This window comes from Vespa velutina, chromosome 1 (assembly GCF_912470025.1).
Source record: "Vespa velutina chromosome 1, iVesVel2.1, whole genome shotgun sequence".
Classification (NCBI taxonomy): Eukaryota; Metazoa; Arthropoda; class Insecta; order Hymenoptera; family Vespidae; genus Vespa; species Vespa velutina.
The window spans coordinates 1,839,898-1,858,862 of record NC_062188.1 but is presented as its reverse complement, the minus strand read 5'-3'; the positions used below and the strand labels follow the sequence as shown (position 1 = coordinate 1,858,862).

Genomic DNA, 18,965 nt, shown 5'->3' with positions numbered 1-18,965 from the left:
CAACCTGCATTTCAATTGAGAAAAAGCTTTTTCATTCATTATTTAAGATGGATTATCTACCCATCAGTATGCACCACGTTCGTCAACTGCGAAGAAGTTGAAGTATTTTTTTCTTGTTTTTTTTTTCTTTCTTTCTTCTCTTCCCTTTCTTTTCCTTTTTTTTTTTTCCCCTCTAAATTCAAGTCCAACTGCAAACGATTCAGAACTTCCTCATGACATTCTAATTTGCCAATATTAATATATCTTTTAACATTTGCCCTTTACGTTATTATAATGCCTTTGAAAATCGGCTTTAACGATTGAAGAACTCGTGAAATCATTGAAAGTACTAACTTCAAATAATTCGACGATAGGTATTCGAAATGAAATTTCAATGAGTGCTGAGTAATTCCTCAAAGGTAATGCATTTGGAGATTTTCGAATTGAAATTGGTGGAAGAGAAGGGAAAAAAGGAAGAAAAAAATAAAAAGTAAAATATAACAAACAAACAACCAAACAAGCAAGCAAACAAACAAACAAACAAACAAACAAACAAACAAACAAACAAGTAAGCAAGCAAGCAAATAAGCAAACAAAACAAAAATGAAAGAAGTACTTTTCAACGTCGAACGAATCGACGGGATTACTTTTTATTTTTTCGATTTTCATTATTTCCACGGAATGGTATACGCACATACGAGTCCTCGAGTTATTGACGTGTTATAAAGCAAATGCATGAAAAAGTGTTTCTCATGTGCAATATAACATAAAATATATGTATATACACACACACACAAATATATATATATATATATATATATATATATATATATATATATATATATATATATATATAATATCGCCAAATATTTACTATCCTATTGATTTCGTAAACAAATGTTTTAAATAAAATTTTCTAGATTTTGAAGAGTCTAATGTAATATGTATCACAGCTATTTCATGGTGGAGCATGCTTTTTTGTCAATGTACAAAAGTCATAATAATATTTTTACATAAAAATCAATATTTTCTGCTTAACAAAAGTTTTATAAAACATCGATACGAATCCTAAAAGTATGTACTTCGTACTCTTTCATCGACATATCAATGATTTTAATCAAAATTTTCCAATAACGCGATCAATATTCCTATAAATATTTATAATGTATCATTAATCATTATATTATAATGAATACGTCGATCGATTTTATTTTTCTCTTGATTTTCCATTCATCCTTTTATTTACTTATTTATTTATTTATTTATTTATTTATTTAATTTGCTGCGTAGACTTTTAAAATTGTAATCATTTAAAATACGATCCTCATTTAACAATCGTAAAGAATATCAATAGCGATTACAAAATACGATTAAACTTTAAACCGTTGAAACTCGACCAAATATTTTTTATAACTTTTGTTAGACTTAAAATATCAATTTTTCTATCAATTTTTTTTATCGAAAAAAAAAAAAAAAGAAAATAAAATTGTTATAGCTTCCGTATCTTGACAATAATGATCTCTACAAAATAGTCGTAATATATATTGCATTTCCCCCTATCATCCCCCATCACATTCCCACAAGACAAATTTTATTTGAATCGTTTGTTTACAAAATCAATTACGAATCGGAGATATTCAATCGTATCGTTTAAAACGTGACACCCTGTATACACACATATGTATACTCATATATAAATGTACATTATATAATAATAATCGATTATATTACTGCACGTGTTAATTGTTTCCCATTTAAATTTCCATTAAAAATTTTTTAATGTTTCACGTTAGTACGTATTACGTGAATGATTAAATTATCATACTTTGTAAATTACATTTCTTTGTAATAACTTAAAATGCATCATTATTTATATCGTAAGTATTAAAAAGAGAGAGAGAGAGAGAGAGAGAGAGAGAGAGAGAGAGAGAGAGAGAAAGAACGATTTAATCGAAGGAAAGAGAAAAAAAAAAGTAGAAAGGAACGATAGAAAGACGATAGGATAAGTCGAGTTGTTCGCACGACGCACGTTGTCCGTTCTAAGCCGCTACGTCTACGTAGAAGGCTAATTGTGATGTCGATAGTGGAGAGTGAAGACATCGTTACATCGTAGATCAACCATTTATGGAAGAAATCGGTATCTATTTCTTCGATTCGTTTCGAACGAAACCATCGACCTCCCGTGAGTATCTAGTATTTTGTAATGAGATTTCATCGAGTAGATATTTTATCTCGATCGACGATTTCTCGATCGATCACTCTCTTCGTTTTTATCTCTATACCATGATATATATTGTATCTATCTATCTATATATATATATATATATATATATATATATATATATATATATGTACAAGTCCATGTATATATATGTATTTGAAAAATATATTAAAACTACCTATGAGATAAGATTGCAATATTAAACATACATAATAATAAAATGATCACAAGATAGATAGATAGATAGATAGATAGATAGATAGATGATATAGTATCTAATCCAAAATTCAAATGAAGATTGGATCGTCTATTATAATAGGTATCTATATAATATATAGAAGTAGGAAGTAGTATCAACTCTATCGTAATCAAGGATGACTATCGGGGAATCGATCGATAGTGGAAAGTGTTCGTTTAAGTTTCTCTTAACTCGAGTTAAGCTGAGAGAAAGAGAAAGAGTTATACCATGGTTTATTGGTTAAGAGGAAGGAGATGGTAGCTCATGAAACATGGATCGAGAGTCGCCCTGAGACTCAAGAACGCAAAGAAATCCGGCCGCCCGTGGCGCCGTCGGTGATGATCACCATCGATGTAACTATAAGATGTTACTATCCGTAAACTCATTGCAAGCCATGCGTGCCACAAGAAACGTTTCCATGCGCTGTTGGATTCAAGGAAATTAGTGCCACCACGATGCGATGCAATGGGATGCGATGCGTGCTCGGGAACTTGCCGCATATATCATTCTATCTCTTTCTTTATTTCTTTCTTTCTCTCTTTCTCTCTATCTCTATCGCTATATATCTATCTATCTATCTCATTCTTTTTTATTCTCTTTTGGACTTTATCCCAGAACGATCGCGTTCTCTCTCAGCAAAGTTGCCGTGGATCGTCTTCATCCATAAAGCGGCCAGTTTTTCGTACCACCAACATATATATACATACATATATACATATATATATATATATATATATATATATATATATCGCGGCACTACCATTTTAAACTTTCAAAATTTATCCCCGTCGCAATATCTAAGGAATAAACAATTCCTAGTTTGTAAATTCTCGACGAATGTATAATAAGTGGGCGTATAGATTTGGGTCGAAAAAAGAGGAAGACAAAAAAAAAAAGAAAGAAAAGAAAAGAAAGATTTTTTTCTATCGCAGATTTACGTTGACGTTCTACCTATTCCCATCTACCTTCTCTAAACACGATGGCTCATTAAATCTCCCAATTGACAATGATTTAATAATTATTCGAATGTTTTCTTTATAATCATTTATAAATTACGTTCTTATCTTATTGTTGTATAAAGAGGCGAAAAGGGGGAAACAAAAAAAAAAAAGGTGAAGAAAATAAAAAAAATCAAAGTCGTAGGTAAAAAAGTGTGAATTTAAAAAGTAGTGAGAAATTGCGGCGCCTATGTATGCATGTAAATCTATACAAAGTGGGAAGAAGAATAAATTCGTCCTAAGTAAGTAAGTAAGTAAGTAAGTAAGCGAATACTTACTTATGTATGAGTTTGTCGAGAAAAACAGAAAAAAGAAAGCAAAAACAGAAAAAAAAATAAAATACAGAAAGAAAGAAGAATGAAAAACTTCTCTACGTATCTACTTATCGATCCATTGTAGATTTATTCTGGTTACACGTAATAAATATCATGCAATTGGAATAATCCCATAGAATATGATAAAAAGAAATGAATCGGCGACGACTTTCGTAACTTTTGCCCACTTTTCCTTTTCCCTTTTCCCTATTCATCCTATCCACACGCAATTTATCCCATCATAGAAGATACCCATCGTCAATTGTTAATGATACGAAATATTCAATGTATTTCGTTTGATATCACGTAAGGATTTAAGTTTTTCTTTTATTCTTGGACGACGTTATATATAAAAAATAAAAGACAAATTTTTTTAAAAAAAAAAAAAAAAGAAAAAAAAAAAAAAAATAAAAAAGTTGTACTTGAAATTGCGACGCCTATGTATGTAAATACATATACCAAGGTGGAAGAGTGTGTGGACACACACGAACCACTGAAGATAAAGAGAGAGAGAGAGAGAAATGAGCCAATGAATAATGAGCACGTTGAACACTCTTATTCGAGGATAAAACTTGCATGCTCTTTACAACGACCAAAAGAAAAAGAGAGAGAGAGAGAGAGAGAGAGAGAGAGAGAGAAAGAGAGAAAATTCGTAGAAGACGATCGTCCGGAACATACGTCTCCTACGACATACAGGTGTGCCAAGGTAATATAGTCTTGAAATTATCGTGAATTCTCCGTAGAAGGATCGCCGAATTCGTCGAATCGAGAAAAGAAAATTAAGAAGAAGAAGAAGAAGAAGAAGAAGAAGAAGAAGAAGAAGGTTAGCGTGACTTACGTTAGGCACGCGTGGTCCCACAACGACGATACAACTCACACGTAATCTTCTTTCGTGTCGTGGTGTTGCTTTTTCTTCTTTTTTTTTTTTCTTTTTCTTTTTTTCTCATTTTTTTTCAATTTTTTTTTTCTTTTCTCTTACTTTTATTTATTGATTTATTTTCTCCTTTTTTTTTTTTTACTTTTCAACATCCCCAACAACCCCCATACCATCCTCCATCGATTTACATTGATTAAAGACAAAATGCGTGCAATCTCTTTTCTGGAGCTTCGCCGTTTCTGGCAACTTTTCATACTGAGTTCCTGTTAAAAATAATTTTTCGTTAAAGCGCCGATTAATTTGTAATATATATGCGTATATGTACATTTAACTTTCACCGTAATAATTTAATAAATTATTTCTCTCGTTTGCTCTCATGTATATATATATATATATATATATATATATATATATATATATGTATAATATTATTAACGTACCGATACTTATTTTATATTAATTAATTATATTATATATGTACGCGTACATTGATTGATTTTTTTAATAATGTAAATAATGAGAAAGAAAAAGAAGATAAAAGAGAAAGAAGAATAAAAATAAAAAGAAAAAATAAATAAATAAAAAGAAGATCTCGCCTAATTCACTTAGGTCAATTTACGAAAAATCAACTCTCACCCCCTGCGACAATATTTTATCAGACGGTGGCGCTCTCTCGGCGACAATCAATCGAACTATTTTCTCGAGCTATTCTTTACGTCGGCTACTTTATGTACGAATAATTTTATCAATTATTTTTTAATATCAAAAATTATAGCAACGTAAATATCTCTAATAGTTCTTACCTGATCTATCGATCTTCTTTTTTTTTTTTCTTATTTAATTCTTCGTTAATTATAACGTATCGACCGTAGAATCGATTTTTGTTTATCATCCGTGAGTAATGTTCAAATTTATTCGAATACGTGTATACGATACGATGGATAACCAATGTTTGAATTTTGACTTTTGATTTTCGTTTTTCATTCTTCCTTTCTTTTTCTTTTTTCTTTTTTTCTTCTTCTTCTCCTTTTTCTTATTTTCTTTTTTTTTCTTCCCTTTCTTTTTTTCTTACTTTCATTTTTTCTTTTCTTTTTTTTTTTCAATTTTTCAATACTCGCGAATAAACGAGACTTCGTATTTATTTTAAATGAACGAATCGATGATCTCGTCAATGCATACGTACATATGTAGACAACTTCATCTAACGCGTGATTACAAATTAAGGAAACGTGGCGCTGATAGTCAGTCCGGTTTTTGAAGAAATATGGCGGATGTCGAGGTAAGTCTGTCACGTGGAATACTAAAAGATATAATATTATCTATAAATTACAAAAGACTAATTAACGTTTATATTACAGCTGACTAAAGCCTTAAAAGATTTACCTAATCGAATTCAAACCGCCAGCAAAAAGGAGCGGCGTGAGATTTTACAAAATGTCGTCGATGTGTTGTCAAATCCTGGTAAGATAACGTTGAACATTGTAATAAAATTAATTTGATAACAATTATATCGATAAACAAACAAGAATTGATAACAATCAATAATCTCTTAATAATATACCAGTGTGCCACTTTAATATGTTATTGAAAAATATTCCCAATAATTAGATAATTCGCTACCAGTTGAATCTGCATCAATTCATGCTTTTATCCTATGTAAATACTATTCATTGGTGATACATTGTGTATATATGTATATGTATATATATATATATATATATATGTATATATATATTTATACATGTTAGTTTACGGTGACAATTCAATTACAAATCTTTGAAATGTTTATTTTCCATAAGATACAATTGGTTGAAATTATTATTATTTCATAGTACATGAAAAGTTTGTTTTATCGTTTAAAATGGAAAAAAAAAAAAAAAAAAAAAAAAAAAAAAAAGAAAGAAAGGAAAAAAAAATGCATACCATTATCATTTATCCTCGTTATATCGTGTCGTTTGTTTCAGGTATTAATGACAAAATCGTCTGTGGTATTTGCAAAGTTCTATCTCTTACTTTGCATCGATATAAAGATACAGCTTCCCAATCTTACGTGAAAAATGTCATTAAAAAGTTATTGGCAAAGCAACCGGAAGCCACCGTGAAGCATATGACAAGTGTTATTGCAGAACAAGCTACTTGGCATAAAAATGTTGTTCCTACGTAAGATTAACATTACATCATATGACATAACCTTGTACTATTGTATCAGAAAATATTATATATGTTAACGTTACTTATGTTGATCACTTTCTAGTCTGAATACCGCTTTAACTGCATATCTGACATTAAAATGGTCAACACTTGTGATATTACATGGAATCAATAAGAATTTTGAGAATTGCATAGAACTGGGAAAACTGATTGAAGCCCAAGCCAACTTAAGCGCAGCATCATTGGCATCCACCGATAAAAAATTATCTGATAAAACGTATACGTTGCTCGCGCATGAGTGGTCATCCGTTAAAGATATTGAAATTAAATATGTGGAGACATTAGTAAAACTTGAGATTGGAAATGGAGTTATTGTACTTGCAAGCCTGCTCACAAAATATTTAGTGAACGCAAAGAAAAGTGAACTTATAGAACAATTGAAGGTAATCTCATTAATATAATCCAAATAATTGTGATTATATTGATTTCAATATTTATAGAAAGGAATAATATATTTTTATCGTTTTAGAAAAATGTCATAGATACGTTCATAAAAGTGACCATCAGTTCAAAGAAAAAACCAGATCTATATGTGGTTGATACTGCGATACCTCTTCTACGTAGAATATCTCATGAGGAATTTAAGATACAATTGTTGCCAGCTTTGCAAAAGGCTATGTTAAGAAATCCCGAAATAATAATTGAATCTGTTGGACATATATTAAGTGGATTGAGTCTTGATTTAAGTCAATATAGTCAAGACATTTGCAAAGGATTATTTGCAAATTTACACTCTAAGGAAGATCTTGTTAGGGAAGAGGCTGTAGGTGCATGCCGTAGGCTTGCACGACAATGTTCAGACACAACTGCCTTGGAGAGTTTACTTGCATCTGTATTCGCAGTATTTCATGGATCCGAAGGGAAATTAACTGTGGCAACTCATAAAATATCTGTATTGCAAGGAGCAGGTAATTTAAGTTACAATGCAGCTTCAGGAAGTAGCGTTCAACGATTGGCCGAAACTGCATGCGAACATTTCATAAAGGTTCTTGAAACAGAGGTACATGAAAAAACATTGATTCATGCTTTAGAAATGATGGCACTTTGGTCAAACAAATTTGCAAACAATGTACCCCAAAATGTAATAGATGCATTTAAAAAAGGTATGGCAGCAAAAACGTCTACTGCATCAGTACGTACTGCTTACATCAAACTTTTTTTCTCTACACCAGTGGACTCTTATTCGGGCACGATAGCGCCTATTTTAATCCAAGCGATAACAAGAGCTATGCAACAAAGTGCACAGCCTATGGCTGTAACCGAAGGATTAGTAGCGTCATATTTATTACTTAAATTTGTATTGGCAGATCAAGTGGAAAATGATAAACAAATAATATTATGGAATGTTATAGACGAACAAATATTCTTTTCTGAAAAATTTTTAACAACATGCGGTGACGATACGTTATACCATCTTATGTTATTGTGCGAGCGTCTTATTACAGAATTTGTTGATAGGCTAAATGAAAAGGCTTTGAATGGAATTCATAGAGCGATCGTGGCATGTTCAACAGCACCAAAATCTGCTATCAGAAAGCGTTGCTTTCCATTGATAAAAAAAGTTTTAACTAGTTTAAGTACTTACGCACCGGTCGAAGCACTTTTAATAGAATTTAATAAGTTCCTTGAAAACGTGAAAATCAAATCGGAAAATGATAAAGATAATAAAGATGATACGTCTACTAGCGAGATAACTGGTAGATGTTTAGCAGATGGATTACTTGCTATATGTTCTGGATCATTTCTATTTGAATTACCTGCCATGCAATTGACACGAGACTCATTGATTCCGGCTCATCATCCAGCGATATTAAAAGCGGTTCCAAACTTATGGTTGAAAATAGCCAAGAACTTTAATCTTGTACCAAAAGACTTTCTTAGAACTTATAGCAACGAAATAAAAAAGTTGCTCATACAAAATTATAATCCTGTACCAAGTTACGAGAATGCGCTTGCTAAAGTACTTCAACTTGCTCCGGATACTATTTTGCCAAGTTTAATATTAAACGTAACGAATAAACTAAACGATTCGGAAATTTTAAAGGTCACTAAGGACGAATATTTTACTTATCTTACACCCGAAGGCGAACTATATGATAAGAGCGTACTGCCAACCAATGATGAAAATGACATATTAAATGCAATGAATATGAAACGAGAAAGTAAGGTATATTCTTTTAAGGAACAACAAGAGGAATTACAATTGAGACGTGAATTGTATGAAAAACGTAAAAGAGAGGGAAAGATAAAGGAACCGAAATTGACCCCGAAACAGGAAGAAATTTTAAAAGGACAAATAGCAAAGGAAAATGGTATTAGAAAGAGATTGACCGAATTGAAATCAAAGATAGATCATGCGGTATCGCTTATACGTTGTGCGATACGTGGTAACGGTCAAGAACTCTCTTTATATCTGAAAGATATATTGTCGCCTATTTTAAAAAATTTAGGATCTCCATTGGCCGCACCAGCTATATCCGAACTTTATGTCGAGTTGCGAGAAATCGTACAGATCGGTACAAGTACGACGTTAGGAAATTTAATAGCACACGTTACATTGAGACAATTGCAACCGCAATGTGATTTAGATCCAGCCTGGGAAGATGAGAATTTAGACGTAGTTGTTAAAAGAACTTTAAATCTTATTCATACGATTACGATTAAACATAAACGTTTGTTTACCGCGCCTGCTTTCTGTTATATCTTTCCATTTCTTAAGAAGACCTTATTAACGTACAAAGATGACGCTATGATAGTGCAAGGATTGCAAATAATTCAGGATCATGCTAAACAAAGGGGAAACAGTGCAGATTTGAAAGATACGAGACATCCTAGGTTATTACCAAGAAAACAAATATTTGATTTACTTATAGAACTTATGAGTAATACAACTGGTAGAGTACAATCGCATGCGGTAGCAACGTTATTAGACGTTGCTCAATCTGGTAGTGGTCAACCAGGTACAGCTTTGGCAACGAGCGATGATATTGATTCGTTAATCGGTGCTCTACAAAATGCATTATCAGCGGTAAGGGATGCGGCTTTAAGAGGTCTCACTGTTATAAGACAAGCATTCCCATCGCAAAAAGAGGATCCTATACAATTGCTTCGTCTTACAAGAAGAATATGGATCGCAAGATTTGACGTTTGCAATGAGAATATAATACTTGCCAATGAGCTCTGGACTGCTGCTAATTTAATAGCTCATCCTGATATTCTTTGCGACGAATTGATTCAAGATATTGCACATCCGGTTGAACCTGTACAGCAAGCTGCCGCATGCGCCTTGGCACAATGTTTGACCAACGTATCGCATTTAACTCCATCGATATTAGACAGACTTTTAGAATTGTATCAAGAAAAATTGGCAATGATACCGCCAAAACTCAATGATTTTGGTCGTGTGGTAGAACAACCGATCGATACTTGGGCTCCACGTCGTGGTGTAGCACTTGCTTTGACTCAAATAGCATCGCTATTAACATCAGAAACTATTCAACGTCTTGTACAGTTCTTCGTTTCAACGGGCTTAGGAGATAGGAACCAATCGGTTCGTACGGAAATGTTGAATGCCGCTGTAGCTGCGGTTGATCTTCACGGGAAAAAAAATATAACTTCCCTTTTACCTGTATTCGAAGATTTCATGGACAAAGCACCTAAAATTGGTAGCTTCGATTCCATAAAACAATCTGTAGTTATTCTAATGGGTTCGTTAGCGAGACATTTGGACAAAGACGATCCACGTATCAAGCCAATCGTGATGCGTTTAATCGCAGCACTTTCAACGCCATCCCAACAAGTACAGGAAGCAGTGGCTAATTGTTTACCACATCTTGTACCTTCCATCAAAGAGGATGCACCAAAAATCGTTGATAATCTTATGGATCAATTATTGAAGTCGGACAAGTATGGAGAACGTAAAGGTGCTGCTTATGGATTAGCAGGTATCATCAAGGGTATGGGTATTTTAGCATTGAAACAATTAGACATTATGACTACGCTTACCAATGCTATTCAAGACAAAAAGAACTATAGGCACAGAGAAGGTGCATTGTTTGCTTTTGAAATGTTATGTACGATGTTGGGTAGATTATTCGAACCATACATCGTTCACGTATTACCACATTTATTATTATGCTTTGGAGACTCCAGTCAATATGTAAGAGCAGCCACAGATGATACAGCTAGAGTAGTTATGAGTAAACTCTCGGCTCATGGCGTAAAATTGGTATTGCCAAGTTTATTAGCGGCACTGGAGGAAGATTCTTGGAGGACCAAAACTGGTAAGTATTCTGACAAATTTTACAATTACATTTCTATTACAATAGAAATTAGTAATTGAAGGAAAACTTTGGATCAATAGGATCGGTCGAATTATTGGGCGCAATGGCGTACTGTGCACCGAAACAATTAAGTAGCTGTTTGCCAAGTATCGTACCTAAACTCATAGAAGTACTCAGCGATTCTCATACAAAAGTTCAAGAAGCTGGTGCTGAGGCATTGAAAGTCATCGGCAGCGTTATTCGTAATCCAGAGATTCAAGCTATCGTGCCAGTTTTATTGAAGGCTTTGCAAGATCCTTCTCACAAGACAGCAACTTGTTTGCAAACACTTTTGGACACACAATTCGTTCATTTCATCGATGCACCCTCTTTAGCTTTGATCATGCCAGTCGTACAGCGAGCCTTTTTGGATCGTTCGACTGAGACAAGAAAAATGGCCGCACAGATAATCGGTAATATGTATTCTCTAACCGATCAAAAAGATTTGACTCCTTATTTGCCAACCATCATTCCTGGCCTGAAGACGAGCTTGTTGGATCCCGTACCCGAGGTACGTAGTGTATCAGCTAGAGCATTAGGTGCGATGGTTCGCGGAATGGGAGAGTCCAGCTTCGAAGATTTATTACCATGGTTGATGCAAACGTTAACTTCAGAAACAAGTAGCGTAGATAGATCTGGAGCAGCTCAAGGACTTTCCGAAGTAGTCCGCGGTTTGGGCGTAGAAAAATTACACAAACTGATGCCCGAAATTATCTCGACTGCCGAAAGAACTGACATAGCTCCACACGTTAAGGATGGTTACATAATGATGTTCATTTACATGCCAAGTGCATTTACTACCGAATTCACACCTTACATAGGACAAATTATAAATCCAATATTGAAAGCTCTTGCCGATGAGAACGAGTACGTACGTGAGACCGCATTAAGGGCTGGCCAAAGAATCGTTACCTTGTATGCGGATTCAGCTATTATGTTACTTTTACCAGAATTGGAAAAAGGTCTATTTGATGACAATTGGCGTATAAGATATTCATCCGTTCAATTGCTCGGCGATCTTTTGTATAGAATATCTGGTGTATCTGGAAAGATGTCAACTGAGACAGCAAGCGAAGACGATAACTTTGGAACAGAACAATCACACTTAGCCATAATCAATGCTTTAGGCGCTGAAAGACGTAATCGAGTCTTAGCTGGCCTTTACATGGGTAGATCCGACGTAGCTCTGATGGTACGTCAAGCTGCTCTTCACGTTTGGAAGGTAGTTGTCACGAATACACCGAGGACATTAAGAGAAATATTACCAACTCTATTTACCCTTTTACTTGGATGTTTGGCAAGCACGAGTTACGATAAGAGACAAGTGGCTGCACGAACGTTGGGTGATCTTGTAAGAAAATTAGGAGAAAGAGTACTTCCAGAAATTATACCGATTTTGGAGAAGGGCCTTCAGAGTGAACAGGCTGATCAAAGGCAAGGTGTTTGTATCGGTCTTTCTGAGATCATGGCAAGTACAAACAAAGATATGGTCTTGACGTTTGTCATCAGTTTGGTACCAACTGTTAGGTGAGTATATTTTATCATAACTCGTATACATTAGATTATATTATTATCAATGTTTACGATAGTTTTCGATCAATACTATGATAAACTTTGAATTCTAGAAAAGCTTTGTGCGATCCATTACCCGAAGTTCGTCAAGCAGCAGCAAAAACTTTCGATGGATTACATTCAACAGTTGGCGTTCGGGCCTTAGACGATATACTTCCAGCTATGTTAACGCAATTAAATTCACCTGATCAAGCCGAAGCTGAAAATACGTTAGATGGTTTACGTCAAGTAATGGCAATTAAATCACGCGTCGTATTACCGTATTTAGTACCTCAGTTAACAACTCCGCCAGTTAATACAAAAGCTCTATCGATCTTAGCCAGTGTCGCTGGAGAAGCATTAACGAGATTTCTACATAAGATCTTACCAGCCCTATTGACCGCCCTTTCTAGCGCTCAAGGAACTCCAAATGAGGTACAGGAATTAGAGTACTGTCAAGCCGTTATTCTTTCGGTTACCGACGAAGTTGGTGTTAGAACGGTCATGGATCAATTAATGGAAGCTACCAGATCGGAGGATGCATCGAGACGACGAAGCGCGGCAACGTTACTCTGTGCCTTTTGTCGTGACACTAGAGCCGATTATAGTCAATATGTACCACAACTTTTGCGCGGACTTATTCATCTCTTTACCGACGAAGATAAGGACGTATTGCAAATGAGTTGGGAAGCTCTTACTGCGGTCACCAAGGCAAGTTCAATAGTTCAATAGTTCAATAGTTCATTCATAAAAGAAAAGTCCAAGGATTATAGGAAAAAAGAACAAAAAAATGTTAATAACTTTTGTCATCTCTGTTTGTTTATAGACATTGGCATCCGATCAACAAATCACTCACGTACAGGATATCAGACAAGCTGTTCGTTTTGCAGTATCCGATTTAAAAGGACAAGAACTATTACCTGGATTTTGTTTACCGAAAGGTATAACACCGATACTTCCTATATTTAGAGAAGCAATATTAAATGGTTTACCTGAGGCAAAGGAACAGGCTGCTCAAGGATTAGGAGAAGTCATTAAATTGACCAGCGCTTCCGCGCTTCAACCAAGTGTTGTACATATCACTGGTCCATTGATTAGAATACTTGGTGATCGTTTCAATTGGAGCGTTAAAGCTGCTGTACTTGAGACGCTTGCTATTTTACTTGGCAAGGTTTGTAAATCTTTACATCAGAAATAATATATTCTTATATATTATTTAAGGGGATACGATTGAAAGATCATTTTTATCTCGTTAGGTCGGTGTTATGCTTAAACAATTTTTACCTCAATTGCAAACAACATTCTTAAGAGCATTGAACGATAGCAATCGTCAAGTTAGGTTAAAGGCAGCATATGCTTTGAGCAATCTGATCGTTATACATACTCGAGTCGATCCATTGTTCACTGAACTTCATACTGGCATTAAAACTGGTGATGATCCGGCCATAAGGTTCGTTTATTTCTTCCCAATATGTAAAACTTTGATTACAATGAAAAGAAAATTTATTCCTTGCATGATTAATTTCCAGAGAAACAATGTTGCAAGCTTTACGTGGTGTTCTTACACCTGCCGGTGATAAAATGACAGAACCGATGAAGAAACAAGTATTCGTTACGTTGAACAGCATGCTTGGCCATCCGGAGGATGTTACAAGAAATGCTGTAGCCGGTTGTTATGGTGCTTTATTAAGATGGTTAAGTCCGGAACAACTTGCTGTCGCATTTAATGATAATCTTTTGTGTAAGTAACATTGATTATTCATAATTATTTATTAATTATTAATTATTGTCATCATTGAAAATATTGTAAACCGGATTACTTCGTCGATAATGTAGATTATAAGCAAGCAATATCATCGGCGAAGTATTAAGTGTTGCATATATTCCAGGCGCACGATATTAAATACGCATAATCCAAACAAAAAATAATAATAATAATAATAATAATAATAATAATAATAATAATAATAATAAAGAACAAACTTACGAATATGTTCAGGTAACGACGTCAATGCCGATTGGATGCTGAGACATGGACGTTCAGCCGCACTTTTTGTTGCATTGAAAGAATCACCTGGCACGGTGTATAATCCTAAAGAGAAGGATCGCGTTTGTACAGTAATTTTATCTTATTTAGCAGCGGACCGAGTGCAAATAGTAATGAACGGTGTTAGAGCTTGCGGTTATTTATTCCAATATCTAATGAACGAAAGTCAATCTGTACCACAACAAATTCTTTCCCCGTTCGTAAGGGTAAATATCAAAGTAATTCTCAAAGAGACGGATTTAAATCGATATTATTATTAATATCATGTTTCTTTCTTTTCTTTCTTTTTTTTTTTTTTTTTTTTTTTTTTTTCTTTTTCTTTTCTATTAAATTTTAGTCAATGAATAACAACAGTAACGACGTGAAACAATTACTCGCCAGAGTTTGCATTCACTTGGCACGAAATATATCACCTGAGAAAATGTCGTCTGAATTGTTAAAAGCTTTGTTACCTATGTTGGTTAACGGGACGAAAGAAAAGAATGGTTATGTAAAAGCCAATAGCGAACTTGCTCTGATCGCGGTACTACGATTGAGACAAGGAGAAGAAGAACATCAGGTTTGTCTTTTGATATAATAAATTAAATCAAATGAATAATAAAGATTTCTTTTTGATAGAAATATTTCCTGTATAATCATCCTGATAATATTTATATATATATATATATATATCTGTATATTATTTATTTAAAATCAAATAAAATCTATTTTCAGAGATGCATGGCCTTCTTGGATGCTGGTGCAAGAGAATCATTATCAGACGTTGTTAGTAAAGTACTACGTAAGGTTTTATCTCAGCCAGAGGGCAAAATAGAAGAATTAGATGATACGTTACTTACGTGAGAGACATTTTACTTCCCGGGGCTTAATACTTGTTACGTCCGTTCCAATAATTATATTATCAATCAATATTCACCCAAATCCTACGAGCATTGCCGGCAGCAGCAACAACAAAAACAAAAACAACAACAACAACAACAACGACGACGACGACGGCGGTGGCAGCAACGACAGCAGCAACAACAGCTGCAACACGATTATCGTCGCTCGTACGTTAATCACATTATAAAAATTGTAGTTCGTGTAATATCATATATCGATAAACGATCTAACGGTATTAAGTATGCCGATCGTTTGATGGTAATAATAATAATAATGATGATGATGATGATGATGATGATGATGATGATGATGATGATGATGATTATGATGATTATGATGTTGATGGCATTAAAGTTACTTAATTTGAAATCTATCGAGTATCATGAAATCTTGGAAGGTCAATCTATTAGGAAAAATTCGAAGTTTAACGAAGATAATAAAATTTCAATCGTACGAGAAGTAATTTTATCGAGGAACCAACAGCTCGATCGTATTATTATTATTCTCTTGGATTGTAGTGAAACGATGGAATTCAGAATTTGGTTGAGTTGTAAAGATTTATCTGAACACAATAATATTAATAATAATAATAATAATAATAATAATAATAAAAATAATAATAATAATAATAATAACAATAATAATAATAATAATAATAAAAAAAAAAAAAGTATGTACGCGACATGGTGATTCTTAAAGGCTTCTTTCCTTCTGGTATACGTACGATAAATGAAAAGGCCGTCGTGTTTGAGAAATTATATCAACAACTATAAATAATTATACGGCGTGTCTCATATAATTAATGTGAGACAATGAAATAGCGAGAATGATATAAGAGTGTAATAATAAACGAAGTACAAGTGTTGTGTCACTCTGTCTCTGCCTTCCAAAGAGAAGAGAAGAGTAAAGAAGAGATAAAGAGAGAGAAAGAGCGAGGGAGAGGGAGAGAGAGAGAGAGAGAGAAATGAACGTAAGAAAAAGTGTGTTCTATCGTTTTTTCGATGATCGACAAAAGAAAATGAAAATGAAAAAGGAAAAAAAAAGAGAAAGAATAATCAATGTATAGTTTCCATTACCATATAGTAATAATAATAATAATAATAATAATAATAATAATAATAATAATAATAATAATAATTAAAATAATTCTGAATAATGCGTTACGTCGGCTTTAACCGTAACATAACGTAAACAGGGATGTTTTTCTGGTTTGTCACATTCTATACGTTCGCTTGCTCAAAATCGTCTTATTATTATCAATATGATCTTTCGTTCCTTTATTTATTTATTTTTTAAGCTATTGAAAACAAAAAAGTACCAAAAATACATTTCACATTTCGCTGTTTTTATTCTTCGAAAATGAAAGAAATATATATATTATTTTATATATATTATATTATATATATATAATATATATATATATATATATAGATATATATTATATGTATACGATTTGTCGGACAATCATATATTTATGCAAACTTTGTACTTTTATATTTATATCAGTTCAACCTCGCTAAAGAGAAAAAGATTCTATGGAATGAGGACGGAGGAGGGAGGGAGGAGGAAGAGCTTAGAGGATTAGGAGGGAGGTTTTAACGTCATCGTGAATTCGATGATACGTTTCTATAAATTTGAACTACGTTCTCCCGGTATCATTTTTATGCAAAGATAATAATAACAATAAAAATTAAAAAAAAAAAGAAAATAAATAAATAAAGGCTTTTTTTCTCTTTAGTTCTCACTTTGAGAAGAAAAAAAATAATAAGAACGAAGATAACAATCAAGAATAAAAATAAACAAAAAAATAAATAAATAAATAAATAAATAAATAAATGAACGACAAAAGAAAAAAAGAGAAAGATCACATTTTATGATCGAGATCAAGCGATCGACGAATTGCGTGACGGACCAGAAGTAGTGACACTCTCTTTTTCTTTCTTTCTTTCTTTCTTTCTTTCTTTTTTCTTTTCTTTTTCTGTGTATTTTAGAAAAAAAAAAAAAAAAAAAAAGAAAGGAAATACTCTCAAAGAGAGCGACCTAGTCGCATATTCTAATCGTTCCTAATCGTTACAAAAATCCGCTCAAGCCCCGGGATTTATTCTCTTCCAACGAGTCATGTATCATAACAATATACACGCGTAAACAAAGAAAAGGATCTATATATACATATATATATATACATATATATATATATATAATATAAGTTTCTCGCTCGTTATCCATTCGTGGCAATTTGCAATAATTTTGCTTTTCTTCTTACATTTTCTTTTGTTTTTTTTTTTTTTTTTACACAAACAAACGCACGTATGAAAAAAAAGTCATTTAATTCGTTTAAAAACCGAATCTATTTTCCAGCTTTTTTTATCTCTCTCTCTCCCTCTCTCTCTCTCTCTCTCTCTCTCTCTTTTTTATTTTCTTCTTTTTTTTTTTTATTTATTCATTTTTTTTTTTTCTTACTCCATTCTTTCTGCCCTTTTTAAGACTGACGATCTCTCGCTCGTATCAATCAAAACTCATTCAGAATTTAACGTTTTTTACTATTACATTGTATTACGTATATCAAAGAAAAAATCTTAAAATGATCTTAATGAAATCGAAAAATCTTAACAATACAATAACAGGGGAGTGAACGGTATATATCTGTTAATAATTATTACGTTGGGCGCTATTTAAATTTGTTAATTTTCATTTTAATATAACGTATAATAAATTTTTAAAGATATTTGAACGTTAATAAATTTAATAATTATTAATATTAATATATATATACATATATATATATATATATATATATATATATATATATATATTAACTATAAATTGAATAAATTTAAACGCACTTTCGTCCAGTAGGTAAAATAACTTCCCACCGAGAATAACTGTATTACCGACCTAACTCATTTTTTGAATAACCCTTTTCAAATATTTTCGATATTCCTCTTCTCAAAAATCTATTTTACCGACTGACATTCTTTTTTATTCAAAGCGAAAAAAGAGAAGAAAAAAAAAAAGAATCGAAACGTAAAAATAATTCCTTCCTTTACATTCAAATCTAATTATAAAATAATAATCAATAATATTATAACGCCGTTTACCCTAATATTTGTATTTTACGTAATACTTTGAAACGTCACGATCGAGAAGCTTGCGAATTCTTTTGTTTTTTTTTTTTTTCTTTTGTTTGTTCGCTTGTTTGTTCGCTTGTTTGTTTGTTTGTTTGTTTGTTTGTTTGTTTGTTTGTTTGTTTGTTTGTTTTATACTTTTTTTTTGTTTATTTCGTTCTTTTCTACTTCAATTATATATAAAAAAGAAAAAAAAAAAA

At 32.8% G+C, this 18,965-nt stretch overlaps 1 protein-coding gene and 1 long non-coding RNA gene across 3 annotated transcripts; one reads left to right on the top strand and one right to left on the bottom strand.

Moving 5' to 3' along the window:
• Window positions 1–4,685: 4,685 nt before the first annotated feature.
• Window positions 4,686–7,018, bottom strand: LOC124948117. 2 transcript variants are annotated; one of them, XR_007100601.1, is made up of 4 exons: window positions 6,551–7,018; window positions 6,011–6,085; window positions 5,431–5,927; window positions 4,686–4,890 (listed from the first exon to the last, which is right to left on the bottom strand). It is a non-coding gene; the product is annotated as an uncharacterized LOC124948117 (long non-coding RNA). The 2 variants fall into 2 exon arrangements; XR_007100605.1 differs by having other exon boundaries at window positions 5,811–5,927.
• On the top strand, window positions 5,858–16,511 carry LOC124948111 (eIF-2-alpha kinase activator GCN1). The gene is made up of 13 exons (XM_047491264.1): window positions 5,858–5,906; window positions 5,986–6,088; window positions 6,592–6,787; window positions 6,882–7,221; window positions 7,308–11,121; window positions 11,202–12,687; window positions 12,786–13,422; window positions 13,538–13,882; window positions 13,968–14,161; window positions 14,241–14,452; window positions 14,711–14,964; window positions 15,096–15,317; window positions 15,473–16,511. Exons 1-13 carry the CDS (start codon window positions 5,892–5,894, stop codon window positions 15,599–15,601), a joined length of 7,947 nt encoding a protein of 2,648 aa, XP_047347220.1. The 5' UTR covers window positions 5,858–5,891; the 3' UTR covers window positions 15,602–16,511.
• The last annotated feature ends 2,454 nt before the right edge of the window (window positions 16,512–18,965 follow it).